The sequence below is a fragment of the Larimichthys crocea genome, chromosome XXII (genome assembly GCF_000972845.2).
Source record: "Larimichthys crocea isolate SSNF chromosome XXII, L_crocea_2.0, whole genome shotgun sequence".
Classification (NCBI taxonomy): domain Eukaryota; kingdom Metazoa; phylum Chordata; class Actinopteri; family Sciaenidae; genus Larimichthys; species Larimichthys crocea.
The window spans coordinates 1,625,944-1,642,951 of record NC_040032.1 but is presented as its reverse complement, the minus strand read 5'-3'; the positions used below and the strand labels follow the sequence as shown (position 1 = coordinate 1,642,951).

The window sequence follows — 17,008 nt, the reverse complement described above, 5'->3', positions numbered from 1 at the left end:
GTCTCATTTTTAAGGTCTAACGCATACAATTCACATTACAATCTTCAGCTTCGACTGTTATTGCCATCCAAAAATATTTCAAAACCCTCAAAAAAAATAACATTTCCAAACTTCCAAGAATATTTCAAGAAAACATTTCCAAACCCTCCAGACTCGGTCTTGGCAGACTTTGTACTGATTTCAGCACACGCCAGCAGGAGTCTCTCGTTCCCATAGTAACAAGGCTTCATTCAGAGCCGTATATAGACAAAGTTAACAGCACAGTCTTCGCCGACAGCGTTTCTTACGCACTTTATTGAGCCCATTCTGAGTTATCTCCTTACAGACGGGTTTCTTTTCTGTATCAACAGACGAGCCAGTAAGACGTCAAGTGGACGGTGTGTTTGAATTTATCGCTTTAAAGGTGTGAGCAGCTCGTCGTGTAGCCTAGCTCAACTCTGTCAGGGAGACTCCGCTGTCCGGAAGTTGTGAGGGAAAAAAGAGAGAAAGGCATGAGCTGGAAGGGACTTCTGACCAAGTTTCCCCCGACACTTTGAAACGCCGTTTTCTCCCGTAGACCACACCGAGAGCTGGACAGACAAAGAGTCCCGCTTTAGTTACCTTTATATCTAGCTGCGCGCCTTCATTTATCGATGGGTCTGCCGACGCTGGAGTTCAGTGACTCTTTCCTGGACAGTCCGGAGTTCAGAGAGAGGCTGCAGTGCCATGAGATAGAGCTGGAGCGCACCAACAGGTTTATAAAAGACCTCATCAAAGATGGGAACATGCTCGTGTCGGCGCTCAGAAGTAAGTACGAGATGATTAATAACGTGTAAAAGGAGTAAGAGTAAGTAACTCAACCAGTTTAACAGTCTGCTGCCTGCTTTAACAGGGCAAAGGGCCATCACTTCAAACAGAGCGCATTAGTTAATAGTAATGGCATGAGGTCAGGTAGGTAGTTACAGTGTTATAGTGCTGTGGATGTCTGTTTGTGTTTGTTTGGACTCAGACAGCTGCAGGCTGTGTCGACTGGTCTGTGCCAGTTCATTGAAAATAGACTAAAGCAAAGTTTCCACAAACATAAACCAATAATCAATCACCAATGAAAGAACCTCCACACTGTTTGTGTGACATCATTTAGTCTAAGAAGATTCCTCCAAGGCCGAGGTGACGTCTTCAGATTGATGTTTTGTTTGACTGATAGTACAAAATATAGATAACAACCATGAATCCAATGCTGAGGATTTCTCCTTTATTAGCCCTTCATTAACTCGATCATTAAAACAGACGATGATCTGTGTCAAAGTGTACTTTGTGAGCTGTGTTGTGGCAGGTTAATACAACCATGACACAGAGTGACAAAGATCGGGTCCACTAACATGCAGTAAGGCGTACAGCATTGTAACGAGCGTGTATTGTTCTGATTTACAGTCCCTCTCCAATGTTTAATGATTATGTTATGTAATAACTGATCCTGAATGTGAAGTTTGTTTAACACTTGTCCTATGACAGAATAGAAACAATCACACCGCAAACAAACATCTGGTGTCTGATAGTTGTGTGTTTACCTCATGGCTCATTTGAGCTCACCTGCTGCTGTCAGCTGTGCACACACACACACACACACACACACACACACACACACATAATGCAGTGTGTTCGCTTCATGTTGAACAGGTCCAACTGTGTGCAGAACACGTGATATGTTACAATGTTTTACCTTTTTTTTTTCTCTTCCCAATGAAAAAACATCTTCAAAAACTGTCACCTCACCTCACATCAGTGTCAGTGACCAGCAATTTCAATTAGACATCACTGACCACATAAACATATAGAGTTTTGTTTGAGTTATGTTTTTGTTCATACAGAAACATACAGACTGCTGTATGTAGACACAGTTCAATTCATTATATCTAAAACAATTGTTATTATTTGATCTGAATGTGTTTGATGTGAACATAACTTTTCACAGCATCGGAAATCATCAGTGATATTGATTCAGTTTCAAGTTTCAGCTTTATTTGTCACGTACAAGTTAACACTGAGTCAACAATACAATGAAATGTGTTAGACGAGAGGAGCCTGCCAGCTCAGCATTAAGCACTAATTGTGTAACAGTATTACTTGTATTAAAGTCTTGTCAGTATCAGTTCAGTCCACATCCTGTGCTTTTAAATGGATACAGCCTAATTTACCCAGCTGCTGTTTTTTTTTCTGCACTGAACCTACCTGGCAGTTCTTTTTGCTGATCTCCATGCAGTAATCTGCTAATGCAGTAATTTGCTGATAAAAGTGCTATTAAAGGACGTTTGAATGGTTTTACTGTCCTTGTATAATGCAACGGCTGGCACGCAGACTTGTGTCGCGAAGCGCTGTTTGAACACGTTAACACAGTTGCCTGAAAATAAGGCTGTAAAGTGGAGTTTATTGCAGGGCGGGGCAGTTTGTTTACATCAGACTTTGTCACCTCATGTCTTGGCAGTGGATGATATGAGTCTGAGGAAAATACGTTACCGGTTTATTACAGGAGGGAAGAAGTGATGCTGCTCGTCCAGTGTAGGGGAAAAGCAGCATTACACCATGTTAGCCCAATAATGGCACTATGCAAACATGGGCGAAGCACCCTCATGCCTGATGTGGAAATAGTGAGATCATATTAGTTATAAATATGATGGCAATAGTTCTGCTGCCATACTCGCTTTAAACAAACTTCTCTGTGTTTCTCTCAGGTCTTTCTCTTGCCGTTCAGCGCTTCTCTCAGTCTCTACAGGAGTTCCAGTTTGAGTGTATTGGAGATGCTGAGACTGACGATGAGATCAATATCGGTGAGATGAAAATGTCACTGGCGATCTAGAAAACTAAGAGACTGCACAGTGACTACAAATATTATGATGTTTCCACATTTGAGGTGAACGTCACTTTTCTTTTACAGCTCAGTCCTTAAAGGAGTTCTCTCAGCTGCTGAGCACCATGGAGGAGGAGAGGAAACGACTGGTAAGAAAACCTGTGTTTGTGTGTGTGTGTGTGTGTGTGTGTGTGTGTGTGTGTGTGTGACCTTGAAAAGAGGCCATCTTAAATGAAGTTAAGATTAAAGACTAGTGCTATACCAACAATACATATTTAGAGTTGCATTTTTTATAACTCTTTAAAGGTCCATTGTGTAACATTTAAAGAGATGTATAGGCAGAAATTGAATATAATAAGCATGACTATGTTAGTAAGAATCATTATGTTTCTGGTACCTTAGAATGAGCCTTTTAAATCTACAGAGGAAGCAGGTCATCTTCTGCAGAGTCTGCCATGTTTCTACTAACCCAGAGCAGACAAACCAAACATTGGCGATGAGCTCCATGCCGTTATGTTATAGTCCTGTATTATTATTATACTTATTTGTGCTGTACAACAAATGAAAGAAAAACTCAAAAATATTTATTACTAATAAATCTGTAGTCAGTTGGTATATATTAGTGTATACACTCTAATAGCTTAATACGCAGAGCACTGTCCTTCCAGCTAGCCACAGCTAACTTTCATTACCAAACTACACAAATATTATAATATAATAATATTTATGTTATCATTGTGTAAACAGTTACTAAATAATTTTAGAAAAAAACAAAACAAAACCAAACATTGTCTCATTTGCCACTGTAGTTTATCCTTAGTGCTTGGAATGGGAGGGTGAGGCGAGCGGTATTCAGTTGGTTCAGATCTGCAACCACTAGATGCCACTAAATCCTACACACTTCACTACATGAATTAACAAAAACAAAGCTTTAACGGTGCATTAAAGCTTTGTTTTTGTTAACTCATTTGATTTAGGAGTGTCGGCAACTTGGTTATCCGTCTCCGTACACCTTCCTACCAGGAAAAAAACACAAACTTTAGAATCAAATTATACAGAAAGAATTCTTGTTGTTCACAGGATCTTGCTCTGAATGACTAAGTCCTGATCTGAATAAACCGTTAAACCAAGAGCTCCTTTAAAAACCAAAGTCTAAACAGTTTCCTTTGTCCTCAGAAAAACTCCCTGCTGCCCGCTAGTTGTGTTACACTCTATTTCTGCTTCATTTCACAAGTGCATCATGTACAGGCACAGCTTTGCCAATGTCACCAGGATTACAGTTTGAAAGTTCAAGTCTTTGTTAGGCACCTTCTCTTAAATGCACTGCTTTCACTTCCCCTAGCTCTTTCCTAATCTGCTTTTACCGCAAGTCTGATTCACATTTGATGTGAAAACATTGTGCCAGCAGCAGCCAGAGCTCTGGGGCTACTCGGAAAAAAAAGTCTTTGACTCTGGGACCCTTAATCAACCAGAGGCCTTTGTGTGGGAGTGACTGGAGTCTGGCACAATCTGAGCGCCTAAAACTCTGCGCATGTGCAATGTATGTGCATAGTATGCTACTTTATGCATAGCCCTGTGTGTGTGTGTGTCTTTGTGGCTGTGTGCATGGTCTGGTTACAGAGGAACCATGTGGAACCTATTCTGCCAATTCCCCTGTGAGACTGTGAGCAGAGCCCTGACTGCCTGGGAAAGTCCATAAAAGGGTCCTATGCGTGTGTGTGTGTTTGTCTGCATTCTCCCTCGTTCTTTCTGTGTGTGTGTGTGTGTGTGTTTTAATTGTATTCTTTTCCACTACAGCACTGCTCATAGCTCCAAACCTCTAATAATACCATCATTATTAAGCTAAAGGGCAATTCCAGCAAATGGGAAACACCTACCTGTTCAACCTGAAAGGCCTATTGTGATTTGCCGGTGCCCTTCAGTCTCTTAGTGTTGAGTTTCATCCTGCATATGGTTTAAAAGGCAAACAAAGAAACGTGACCTTTCTTTGGGAGTTGGTGTGTTACTCAGCTGACGTGAAGTGAAAGTAAATTCATGATGCAGAGCCAGGAAGCTTTGCAGTGTCTAATGCTTAACCGGACAGAACAAACCAAGACGTGACTGAGACATGCGATACAAAGACTCATGACCAAAGAGGCCATGAGAACACTACCACAACTGTACCCTATTTATTTAAAGCTGTGGAGCCCAATATCATATTGATAGTTAAATGCTTCAAGTTTGGTCTACCAAATCTGCGTTGTTGCTTTTACACTGTTGCTTTATGTTTTCATGTATTCTTGAGCATCTTTTGTATTATTTTAGTATCTAACTAGAACGTTGCTGGGCTTTAGGGATGACAGTGTAGGTCTGTCAGTCCGTGGGCGGTCTTTTGGTTCACCACTTTGGTCCAGAGGGATCTCAACAACTATCGGATGGCTTGGCAGACCTTCATGGTGTCAAGATGATGTAATGGTTTCGGAGATCCGCTGACCGTTCCTCTGGCACCACCATGAGGTTCACATCTGTGTTTTTTTTCATTCAAGTAATTCAACAACCATTGAATGGGTCGTCGTGAAACTTGATTCACACATCCACGTCATCCTTAAGATGAGCTTTGGTGATCTCCCGACTTCTCATCTATAACCATCTTCAGATCAACATTTGAATTTGTCCAATACCTTGATTCCCATCAGCCTCAGCTGCACTTTGTGTTATTAGCAAATGTTAGCATGCTAACGTAAGCTAAAATCAGATGGGGAACATGGTAAACATTATAAACTTATATAGGTCTAGTGTATCTAGCACTGAATACCACTCGCATCCCAAATGTTAATGAGAAACTATGGTGGCCGTAAGTAAGAGGATCGGCTCCCTCTGTGGATATAAAGGGTTCATTTTAAAGAAACGAAAAAAGCATTCATTTTTAGGGGATTATACACAAATGAAAAATAGTTATGAATATTATATTCAGTTGTTCACACATTCTGCCAATAAATCCTTCAAAATGGACCTTAAACATCAGTACGTTATATAGTCAGAGAGCATGTTAAGCGTTGAGTTCAAAGCAGTTTCTGCATGGAATTTGGATAACAACATGAGGTCAATGAACATAATTTTCATAATATTATTGTATGGATATATTTATAAATTCCTGAGCTGACTGTAACTCAGTTTGTGCTGGGCGTTACTATGACAGCGTTCAAGCTGGAGCTTTTTTGGTATGTGGACGAGATGTAAATAAACCACAGGTGAGAGATGTGAAACTCCTCAGTGCAGCTGCTTTAGTCTGAGCCGCGTTCCGTCGCACAAACAAAATAGTCGATGAGATCCAAGTCAAATCGATGAAGTAAATCTCAGCCTTAGATTTGCTCTGATGCAACATATTTGTGAAGCTGTGAAGCAGATTCTAGTTTAAGGATCTGACACTGACACTGACCTTTTCGTCAGTGTTTAATGTCAACATGGACTCTCAAATCAGGCAGAAATGTCAAGGCAAGCATCTGCTGATCAATCATATCGCAGCAGCCCTCATGGAACAGTGAATGAACTGTTGTTGTCTTGTTGTCGCTGCTAGTATTGTGTAGTATTGTGTTGAGCTAACTGCTATGTTTCCTCTCTCAGATCCAGAATGCCGATGACGTGTTGATATCACCGCTTGAGAGATTTCGTAAGGAGCAGATTGGAGCTGTTAAGGTATATTTTTAACTGAGAAGATTATTAACAAACAGTAATGGAACTAGCTAACTTTAACTTTTTAACATAGAAGACGCCACAGGTGATGCAACAGATCACCCAACAAGTTCGATTCATTTAGCACGTCACGTTCATTAGTTATCTAACACCGTGAGTGGTGGTCGACAGATCGTCCGCTCTGCTCTGCTCTGGTCTCACTCGCAGTCCAGTGTCAGCAATAAGGTCATGGGAACGGACGCTGAGGGAGAAGACAGTGAGCGCGTCATAGACAGAGACGCAGTGAGTCAGTATAAACACAAAGTGAGTCTGGTGTCTGGTTTCAGAATCTATCTCAAGTCTTATAATTCAGTTTATCTCTGTTTTCTGTTCGCCATCTCTCAGGCTCACTTTAATACTGTAAACAGATCTGTTTCCAGCTGTGACTAACCCTGAAAGTGAAATCACACCTTACTTCTGTGTGGGACGAAAACGACTCATCAGCCTGTAGAATGTGGCAGGAGTGTGTGAGTGGCACATCCTCACACTGATGTTGTTGAGCAAGAAAGAAAGTGGTGGTTGGACATGAGGAGTCTGGAGTTGCAGCTGTTCTGGAAAATAGCTGTTGTCCTAAATATTTTGGCAGTGTATCTTCACTTGGATTATTAATGGTTCTACTGAACTTCCTCACAGCTTTTTGGTCCATCAAGGCTGGTTAGCTCATCCCGAAAAAAAAACATCTGAACTTTTGTCACTTGTGAAAGATCAGATGCAGAGATGCTGTACTTACAGGAATTTGTGGCAGTTTGGTATTTTTAGCAGCACTAGCAGCAGGGAGGTCTGCTATGGAGGGCGATGTCGGTCTAACGGAGCAGTTTGGTTCAGACTGAAATATCTTGGTTTAAATATCTTAATTATTGGATAGACTTAGAAATTTTCTACAGACATTCATGGTCCCCACAGGATGCCATAACTTTTCCTCGAGCTCCATCATGCCATGTTTGACATTTGTGATTTGCTCCAGTTATTTGAGGTTTCAATACTTTAGTTTATGAACAAATACCTGCAAAACTACATCAGCCTCAGATGTACTAGAAGACCGTGGTGTAGCCTCATCTATACTTTATGAGTACTCCATGAATTGTGGTAGTTAAAACTAATTTGGGATTGATGCATATTATAGAAAACAGTGAATTTAAAGACTTTTATTTACAGATGTAAAGTTTTATTTATCGCTCATGTCCTTTCCACATCCCTGTCGTCATCAGGAGGGAAAGAAGCAGTTTGACAAGGAGACAGAGAGGTACTACTCTGTTCTGGAAAAACACCTCAGTCTGTCCTCCAAAAAGAAGGAAACGCATCTGCACGAGGTAAACTGCCCAATTCCTAAAAATACACACCAAGTTCCTCGCACATATGTTAGATAACACAAAGTACTGTGTGTGTGTGTGTGTGTGTGTGTGTGTGTGTGTGTGTGTGTGTGTGTGTGTGTGTGTGTGTGTGTTTGTGGTGTCGCTGCTTTCGATGCAGGCCGATTCACAGATGAGTAAGGATAGGCAGATATTTTATGATGCATCGCTGCAGTATGTCTTCAAGATCCAAGAGGTGCAGGAGAGAAAGAAGTTTGAATTTGTGGAGCCGGTGAGTTCACATACAAACATTAACATCATGTTCATATGCAACTTTAGCACAATTCAACTGTGTGTTTTAATGCTGGGATAAATATATCCTTTAAAGTTTTTTTTTTGTTTTGTTTTTTTTGTTGTTGTTGTTAGTTGCGTCCTGTGTCAAGTCTGAGCAGTGGAAGGGAAAGCCCATCCACCAATACACAATGTTTCATCACAGGAATTTGACGGACCAGTCTGCTTTGTAAACAATGATGCAAACATAAAGTCATTATTGCAACCAAGCCAGTAATGTGTGGGAATGTAGCCATGATCATGAAGGGACAGCTAAACCAGGTTAAAAAAAAACGCACACACTGTTTTTCTTGTGATAACGATGTTTAATGATAGATATCAGTAAAACCCACTTCCTGTTACTGTAGTGGCACTTCCTGGCTGGAAATCTCTTCTGCCTGACAGAAAGGGAAACTCTTTGTTGTAAACTAAACAAGGGCAGCAAACCAAACAACAGGCAGATTTTGGGGATTTTTCTCCTATAGACGCTATTCTGATTGATTGAGGTGATTTACGATCGGTTCTTCTGTAATCTTCTCAGTCCACGGCCAGCGTTCATCTGTGGATTTATCCCTCTGCTTTTCAGTTACTAGCCTTCCTGCAGGGTTTGTTTACCTTCTACCATGAGGGCTACGAGCTGGCCAGTGAGTTTGAACCCTACAAGCAGCAGCTTCAGTTCAACCTGCAGAATGTAAGTGTGTACATTTACTGTGAAGCTCTGGACCAAATCTAGACCTGATACCTGTGTTGTAGTACTAGTGGCATATCACTTAATTGCGTGTATATTGTCGATTAATTTGGTAAACGGTAAATATATATATCGCCTTTCTAGTCTTCCGATCACTCAAGGTGCTTTTACACTACACTTCACGATGGCACAGTCTTCCAGAGTAATTTGGGGTTCAGTATCTTGCCATGCTTTGCCAGTACTTTGACATACAGAATGGGGATCGAACCAGTGGACGACCTGCTCTACAGCACAGCTACCTAAGTAGGCTATATACTGTCTAGTCTTAGTCTTGACTCGGTCTTGCAATACCTTAGTCTCGGTTTAGTTGGTCTCAACTACAACACTGCCTGATACCACTTCAGTCTTCATCTACACCGGAGTCATAAGCAGTCAAGAGAAAGTGTTTGGAAGTCATTTTTGGTTGTATGTGGTGGTAACTATCCTGAGGTGTAAAGAAACCTCACACACTTGATACCCCTGGCATGTTGAAACACACAATGTGAGTTACTTTCGGCATCACTTTGAACAGCACTATGGCCGAGCACAGACTCACATTTCACTGCTTAGCTGGACTAAGTAACCATTCCCTGAATGATATAATGAAGTAAATGTGTACACAACACACAGTTTCAGATACAGTTTCTTATTTGCACGTTTCTTGATAAGGCTCGCAATAACTTCGAAAGTACGCGTGCTGAGGTTGAGAGGCTGATGAAGAGGATCCGTTCTGCAGAGGAAGACTTCAAAGCCCCCAGTGGCTTTACCATGGAGGGATATCTGTATATACAAGAGAAACGTGAGTCTCTCACTCGCACGGTGTGAAAATAAAATAAAAAAAATCAAATGCTGTGAAAGCGCACCTGCATGAAAACATGTGTCGTGTATTACAGGTCCATTGGGCAGTGTGTGGACCAGATATTACTGTACTTATCAAAAAAGCTCCAAGATGTTCACCATGAGCAGCACAGAGTCCAGACCAGCCAGCAGACAGGTGAGCTGGAAGCACAGATAAATAACCACATCAATGCTGTTATAGCACGTTTGAGTGTGCGCTGCGAACACATCTGTCTGTTAACAGAACGGTGTGGTGAACGGCACGACTGAGATGTTCAGGCTGCGCTCGTGTGTCAGAAGGAAGAGGGATTCCATTGACAAGCGCTTCTGCTTCGACATCGAGGTGGTGGAGAGGTGAGAGGGAAAGATGACTGTGACACAAGACATTTAGACATGTCTTATGTTGGATTGTGCTCAGGTAAAATGAACTCTCTTTCTCTGCAGACATGGCGTCATCACCCTGCAGGCACTCTCTGAGGCCAACAGGCGGCTGTGGATGGAGGCAATGGATGGAAAAGAACCTGTATGAATATATACGCTCTTATATAAATATGCATTAACCAGATTAGGAAAGACTATGAAACATTATTACATGTATCATATGTTGTATCAAAGTACTGCAACATGTTGTGTTTCTTTGTTCAGATTTACACTCTGCCTTCTTTGCTCAGTAAAAAGGAGGAGAGTAAGTACCCGAATTTATGCTGTTCTTAATTAGCTTTCATTCAAAAGATTCTATTTATTAAGATGTATTAATATGTCTTGTAATGTATCAGCAATGTCAGTAAAACTGTGAGTGTTTGTTTTTCAGCGTTTCTCAACGAGGCGGGCCTCAACTTTGTTAAGAAGTGTATTGAGCTAGTTGAAACAAGAGGTATTTCTCCTTAAAGTGTTTATATGAAAAATTAGTTCTTATTGTATGCATTGATAAAGTACATTAACACGTGTCTGTGTGTGTGTGTGTGTGTGTGTGTGTGTGTGTGCGTGTAGGCATAACCACCCTGGGACTGTACAGGACTGGTGGAGTCAACTCCAAAGTCCAGCGGCTGATGACGAGCGTGTTTGGTAAGAAACGCACTGTTCTCCTCAGCACAACATGATTTTTTTCTGCACAGGAAAGATTTATTTTATGATTTATTATTAGCAGCTGTATTTAAGAATGCTTTGATGCAGTTAAATCATTTATTATCTACTTTCCTGTAGCAACCACAGCTCCTGCTGACATGCAGCTGGACGCAGACGCCTGGGACAACAAGACCATCACCAGCGGACTGAAGAACTATTTTAGGTAACGCGCAGTTCAAAATAGTCTTTATAAACAACACGTCTCATGAGTTATGGAGTCATGATTTCTAATGTGCATGCAGGTGTCTGGCAGAACCACTACTGACCTACAGACTGCATAAAGAATTCATCAAGGCTGCAAGTAAGATCCACAGAGTGTGTGATCTGACACAATCTGTGGTTGTCTCAGCATTTTTCCAAAACCACATAATGTCTCTGTTCTAATCATCCCTTGTTTCATCTCAGAGTATGATGACCAGAAGCATAGAGTGAGAGCAATTCATGCTCTCGTACACAAACTGCCAGAGAAAAACAGAGCAATGCTGGACCTCTTAACCAACCACCTCCACAAGTATGTACAGCACACTGTGCCTTTATTGTTCAGAGTCTTCAGAATGTGTCTTGAGGAGCATCTTATTTTCCTAAAAAAAAAAAAAACTATTATTAGAAACTGTTTCTTTCTACATGTATGCAAACACAATGTGGCATTTACAGTGAGATCTTCCTGTTTACTACTTTCTGTCAAGAAAATCAACCACACACAACATGAAACACACACTGGCTTCATTACTGACGTCTGACAGCCGATCTGTCTGCAAGGAAGTCAAAATTGAAAACATGAACAGATCAAAGCATACAATGAAATGAGCGACACTGATTTTTATGTTATAGTATTAAAGATACGTGCTCATCATGTGAGTGTGTGTGTGTGTGTGTGTGTGTGTGTGTGTGTGTGTGTGTCTAGGGTGTCCTCTCACAGTGATCAGAACCTGATGACTGTGTCCAACCTGGGGATGATTTTCGGCCCCACGCTGATGAGATCACAGGAAGAGACGGTGGCCGCCATGATGAACATTAAGTTTCAGAACATTGTGGTGGAGATTATCATTGAAAACCACCACAAGGTAGGCTTTCAAATACACGCGCACTCACACACACACACACATACGTAAACATACACACACTCCTAACAAACATATACGCTGCATGTTCCCGGCAGATTTTTGGTGAAGTCCCGGACCTGTCAGTGCCGTTACCTCAGGCTACGTCCTCTCGATCAACACCTCGGAAGAACAAGGCTATCTGTCTGTCGTCTGGAAAAAGGAAGGCTCGTCTCTACCCTCCTGCTCTCTGCCTGGCAGACAACGACAGTGAGTATTTCATGAAGCAGCAAAGGTTTATTAGTTAGAGAGTTATTACACAGTAATACATTATTGTACTCACCTTTGAACAAGAATCTACAGGAGCTTTTAAACTGGGAGGCTCCTTCCCTGAGGACACCAAGCCTTTTCAAAGGAGGCTAACAAATGCCTTAGGACAGACTGAAGTTATGTCAAACAGCAATACTAGGCTACATCAGCTTGTTTGAATGTCTATGGGATCAGATAACATTATCATGGTCTCTTAGGAATTCAGGAACTGAGTGAAACTTAAGAGAGTAAACGAGGGGAGGTGAAGGGTTTCCTTTTTCCAAGCCTTGTCTGAGGGGAGGCTCAGTGTCAGACTGAAAACTCCTGCTCTACAGTCCAAGTGGTGACCCCTGTGTCTGGAAAATGAAGCCAATGCGGAAGTGCTAAAACTGTAATTCCTCAAACGTCCACTCGAGACTGGCTACAGAACATTTCAGTCTCCATAAGCGCCCATGTTAAAATGTCCAACTTCACAGCAGAAATAAACATGTTTGGGGTGGTCGGTAGCGTAGTGGGTTAAGCGGCCGCCCCGTGTGTGGAAGCTACAGTCCTCGCTGCAGCTGGCCCCGGTTCGAATCACGCATCAGACGGCCCTTTACTGGGTGTCATTCCCCCTCTCTCTGCTTCCTGTCTATCTTCAACTGTCCTATCATTAAAGGCCAAAAAAATAATCTTAAAAAAAAAAAGAAATAAACATGTTTACAGCCTGGCACAAAAAACAGTTTTGGTCTCTTGCTCTGTTGTACAGGGACACATTTAAAAGCTACTTCTTCTACTTCTTGCATGTTCTTTTTTTTTTGGAAATATGATTGGTATGTTTCCCAGTCAGGAGATTATGAAAGTTATTGCAGTTCGTTCTCAGAACATGAGAACATGAATGTGTGTACCAAATGTTTTGGTTGTGATATTTCAGTGGTGGATAACCAAATAGAAACAACAAAATATTTATAGCTGTATTTTTTTTTCTATGGATAACTGGGCTTCATTACCAGAAGCTGTACTTTTGTTTTCTGTCCATTCTGTTGTCATTGTAAAGCGCTATATTCATTCATTCATTTTCCATAACACTTATCCTTACCAGGGTCACATCAGGGGAGCCTATCCCAGCAGGCATTGGGCCAGTGGGTGGGTAAACTTGACGCTGCCTCTTTATTGTCTGACTTGCTTCATTTGTCCATCCAGGTGACACATTCAGCAGCAGCCCCAGCACGACTCCAATGGGCAGCCAGGAGTCTCTGTCGTCACACTCCTCTGAAAAAAACGGCTTGTCTCAGACCTCTCCTCCGTCCTCTCCTGCTGCCGACACCAGCTCGTCCTCCACAGCACAGGTGTCCCCTCCCGCAGCTTCCTCCTGCCCCCCGTCCTACAACTCCTCAAACGGGGATGATCAGAAAAACCCAACAGACATGGCCACCTGTCCTCACCTCACGCCTTCTTCTGCCTCCGTGTCCTCCTCCATGTCCTCGTTACTTTCTTCAGACAGGACTCTGTCTGTCAAAGGAAACTCGACTGCCTCCCTGTCGTCTGTAAAAGAGTCAAGATCAGCCTCCGCAGCCTCCACGTCCACTGCCACTATCCAGCACTCTTCAGTGGAGCGCAACTCCTCTCTCAGGGAGGGTCGTCCTGTTCAGAGAGTGCCTTCTGTCTCATCCCTGAAGAGCACTCATTCAGTGGATCAAAAAAATGCCTCGGCCACTGTTACAGAGACCAGAGCGACGGACTCTACCTCTCCTCAGCAGCACAGGAAAACCTTCAGGACTGCCTCCTCTTCTTCTTCCTCCTCCTCTTCATTATTTCCCTACCAGCTCTCCACGTCTTCCTCTCTCACCTCCCTCCACATCTCTGAGGGTGCGTACGCCTCTTTACAGTGATGTGTGACGGCAAGTTTGACTTTGCCTCTCTGTTTATGTTCCAGCCTGATTTCTTCTTTTCTATTGCAGATTACAAAAGTTGTCACGGATCTGTACAAAGTCTCATGTCACTGGACCCACAGGAGGCAGCACACATGCGGAAAACTTCACATGTCCGCTGTGGCTCCGATCTGACCGCAAAACTCTCTGCAGCCGCCGCATCAAGCAACGGTTACCAGAAGCCTGGATCAGTGTGAGTGTCTGTAAGATATTCAGTCTCAAACAATAATCTGACAGAACTTTATCAGTCAAACATGGAGTTATTTACATTCACATTTTCACTTTTTTGGAAACTTGGTAGATCTCAGTTCATAGATATTTTGGTAGACTAAAGAAATAGCTGCGTGTGTTTGGTTTTCTCCTGGCTTTATCTACCCATCGATGAAATCCTGGAACTTTCAGTACAACTGGCTCAGTTTTGTTTAACAGAAAACTGTTTAGCTGTGTTGTTTTTAGAGAGTTAGAGAGACAGTGGTTTACTGAAACTGACATACTCACTCGCTCTGTCAGTAACACCTAGAAATTATCTCAGGAAATGTATTCAGAGCCACTTTTGTGTTTGTGTGACAGATTATCGGTCAGAGTACCACAGCGTGAGAGCTCAGTATTCTCCTCAGCATTAGACATCTGCTCCACAGGAAGGTAAGTCGATTTTGAGGCACTATTTGTGATGCAATCCTCTTAACTCACTTATTAAATCACTCGTTTTACTGGTTGCACCTCTTTTTTTCTCCCAGGGAAGCAAAAGCTCTTTACTCCTGTGAGGCAGAGCACAGCCATGAGCTCAGTTTTCCGCAGGGGGCGCTGTTCTTAAATGGTAAGTCTTACACAGGTCACAGGTTTCATTTCCTGAGGCATCCTTTGGTCCATTAACACCTGCTTTTAATAGCTGATCTGTATCTGAATGTTATCTGATAATGACACTTGATCTACGAGCCTTGGCATTCACACCAGGTATTTAAATGTGTTCTCATTATTGTGCCTGTATTGTGATCATATCTCCATATGCAAATTAGTTAGGTGAGGCGGCTGTTGTGTCAACAAACACAGCATGTTTCAGGTCAAGTGAAGCAATGTTGCTGCATGGGCTCTGCTTCTTTCTCCACTTTATTGGTTCTTCCTTCCTTTTGACTGGCCTGAGTTAACAGGAAGAGGATGTTCACGTGGCTGTGATCTGTACACAATGCAACCATGTCCACCTCTAAAAGTGGTCTCACTAATCCAGTCATGTTCAGATCCCAAATCTTTCTGTGGACGTTAGCATGCTGTTTTTGTAAATGGGGTGCCACATTTAACAAAATGTGTATCGATTCATCTTAGAAGTTGTCATTAGACAACTGATGAACCTAAAAATAACTAAACTTTGACTGTTGTCTGTGTTTTCCTCAAACTATCAAGTCAGAGGAATGTTACACGGATGTTGAGTGACGTGATGCATGTGTTGAATCCGGTTCTATAGCTTCAAAGGTTGCTCAGTGCTCTCCAGCAGTAAAGTCTTCTCTTGGAAATGTTGGTGTTACTTTCAATCAGGCATTTCGAACAACACATGAAAAAACTCATCCGTTGTTGTTTTTAAGAAAAATTGGCAAATTTAGGACTGTTACATCACAATTTCAACTACAAATGATAATTCAGGTTTCTATATCTGGCTTTCCATCAAGTTCAGGATTCATTTTAATGTTCCTCTTTTCATATCGCTTTGGAATGCTCTTCCTGTAGATCTACGTTCTGCGGTGTCTGTGTTGACGTGCTGACTTGTTTGTGTCCGCAGTGCACCCGTCTGTGGAACCAGGCTGGCTTCAGGCGACATACAACGGCAAAACAGGCCTCATACCTGAAAACTACATCGCATACATGTGACGGACCTGAAGATGTCATCACTGCATCACTGATTAACAGACTTTAGACTTTAGGGATACACAGTGCAGTAATCCACTTATACTCTGTGCTGCTGATCAAATATAATATATATTTATCATTTAACTGTGACTGTTATCACTGAACTACTGGATATGGTTGATGTATGTACATTATGTATATCTGACTACTATATGTAGACCATTATTGAGTGTGCGTGTAAGGCGCACACTATATGTTATCCACAGCATTTATTCTTTTTCTTATTATTCTTACGCCCATTTTTTGGCTCGCATCTCCTCCCAGAGTTTTTATCGCATACACAAAACGGGTATCAAAATGACCGGCTCGGCCGGGAATCGATTGCTATGACTTTTCTAAGAGTTTCGGCAAACGGTTTTGCCAAAAATCGCCAAAAACGACGCCAAAAAATGAATGGGTGAGTATTGCGAGAACTTTCCAGAGCTAGAGTGAGTGATGTCATCGCTAGAGTGGAGGGGGAGGGAAAAAGTCGTCGAAAAATAAATTTGTAAACTGCGACTATGGCCGCAAATGCACGGCTACAGACATGATTTATACATAGAAACGTAGGAAAATTTGTCGTCTCACTCACATTCGCCTGCTAAAGCTGTCAGCTTTATAGTTTTGGCTCGAGACGCAAAGATTCGGCAGCAGCACCCATCAACACCCTCATAGACTCCCATGTTAAAAAGGCGGGAAATTTTCTGGAGGAAAGCAGAAGTACCGCTTCTTTCCATTGCTCCCAAGAGCACATTTCTTCATTTATCGACACAAAATGCCTATGTAGACGTTCAAGAAGGGCATAAGATGCTCCCAGTTATGTTAGTTCAATGATTGGAAATACGGTTTTGGCCTGAGATCCTTCCGTTCAAGGGAAGGTCTCAGCATTTTCTCTCAGTCTGTCAGGATTTCTAACTGACATTTTAACAGGTGCAGATTAGCTGCTGCTGATTTAGTCCTGGTTGCTTGGCAACCTCAGCCTGCTTGAAGGAGGAGGGGGGAGGGGCCAGCAGGCAGAAGCCGAGCGA

The 17,008-nt window shown here is 42.2% G+C and overlaps 1 protein-coding gene across 2 annotated transcripts; it reads left to right on the top strand.

Annotated features, from left to right (window-relative positions):
• On the top strand, positions 1-16,074 carry arhgap42a (Rho GTPase activating protein 42a). Of its 2 annotated transcripts, XM_019253090.2 has the most exons (25): positions 1-786; positions 2,709-2,804; positions 2,912-2,973; positions 6,428-6,499; positions 6,668-6,799; positions 7,744-7,845; positions 8,006-8,116; positions 8,741-8,845; positions 9,551-9,680; positions 9,775-9,875; positions 9,963-10,072; positions 10,163-10,241; positions 10,364-10,403; positions 10,530-10,592; positions 10,709-10,783; positions 10,922-11,006; positions 11,086-11,144; positions 11,249-11,354; positions 11,748-11,907; positions 12,003-12,153; positions 13,375-14,040; positions 14,133-14,295; positions 14,673-14,744; positions 14,840-14,919; positions 15,874-16,074. In XM_019253090.2, the coding sequence occupies exons 1-25, from the start codon at positions 633-635 to the stop codon at positions 15,960-15,962; spliced, it is 3,063 nt and encodes a 1,020-aa protein (XP_019108635.1). In that variant the 5' UTR covers positions 1-632; the 3' UTR covers positions 15,963-16,074. The 2 variants fall into 2 exon arrangements, with proteins under 2 accessions (XP_019108635.1, XP_010742884.2); XM_010744582.3 differs by lacking the exon at positions 6,668-6,799 and having other exon boundaries at positions 3-786.
• The last annotated feature ends 934 nt before the right edge of the window (positions 16,075-17,008 follow it).

Coding starts and splice junctions, on each gene's coding strand:
- arhgap42a (XM_019253090.2), top strand. CDS start 633: ATGGGTCTGCCGACGCTGGAGTTCAGTGACTCTTTCCTGGACAGTCCG. Junction 8,846..9,550: donor TTCAGTTCAACCTGCAGAAT/GTAAGTGTGTAC, acceptor TTTCTTGATAAG/GCTCGCAATAACTTCGAAAG. Junction 14,920..15,873: donor GGGGGCGCTGTTCTTAAATG/GTAAGTCTTACA, acceptor TTGTGTCCGCAG/TGCACCCGTCTGTGGAACCA.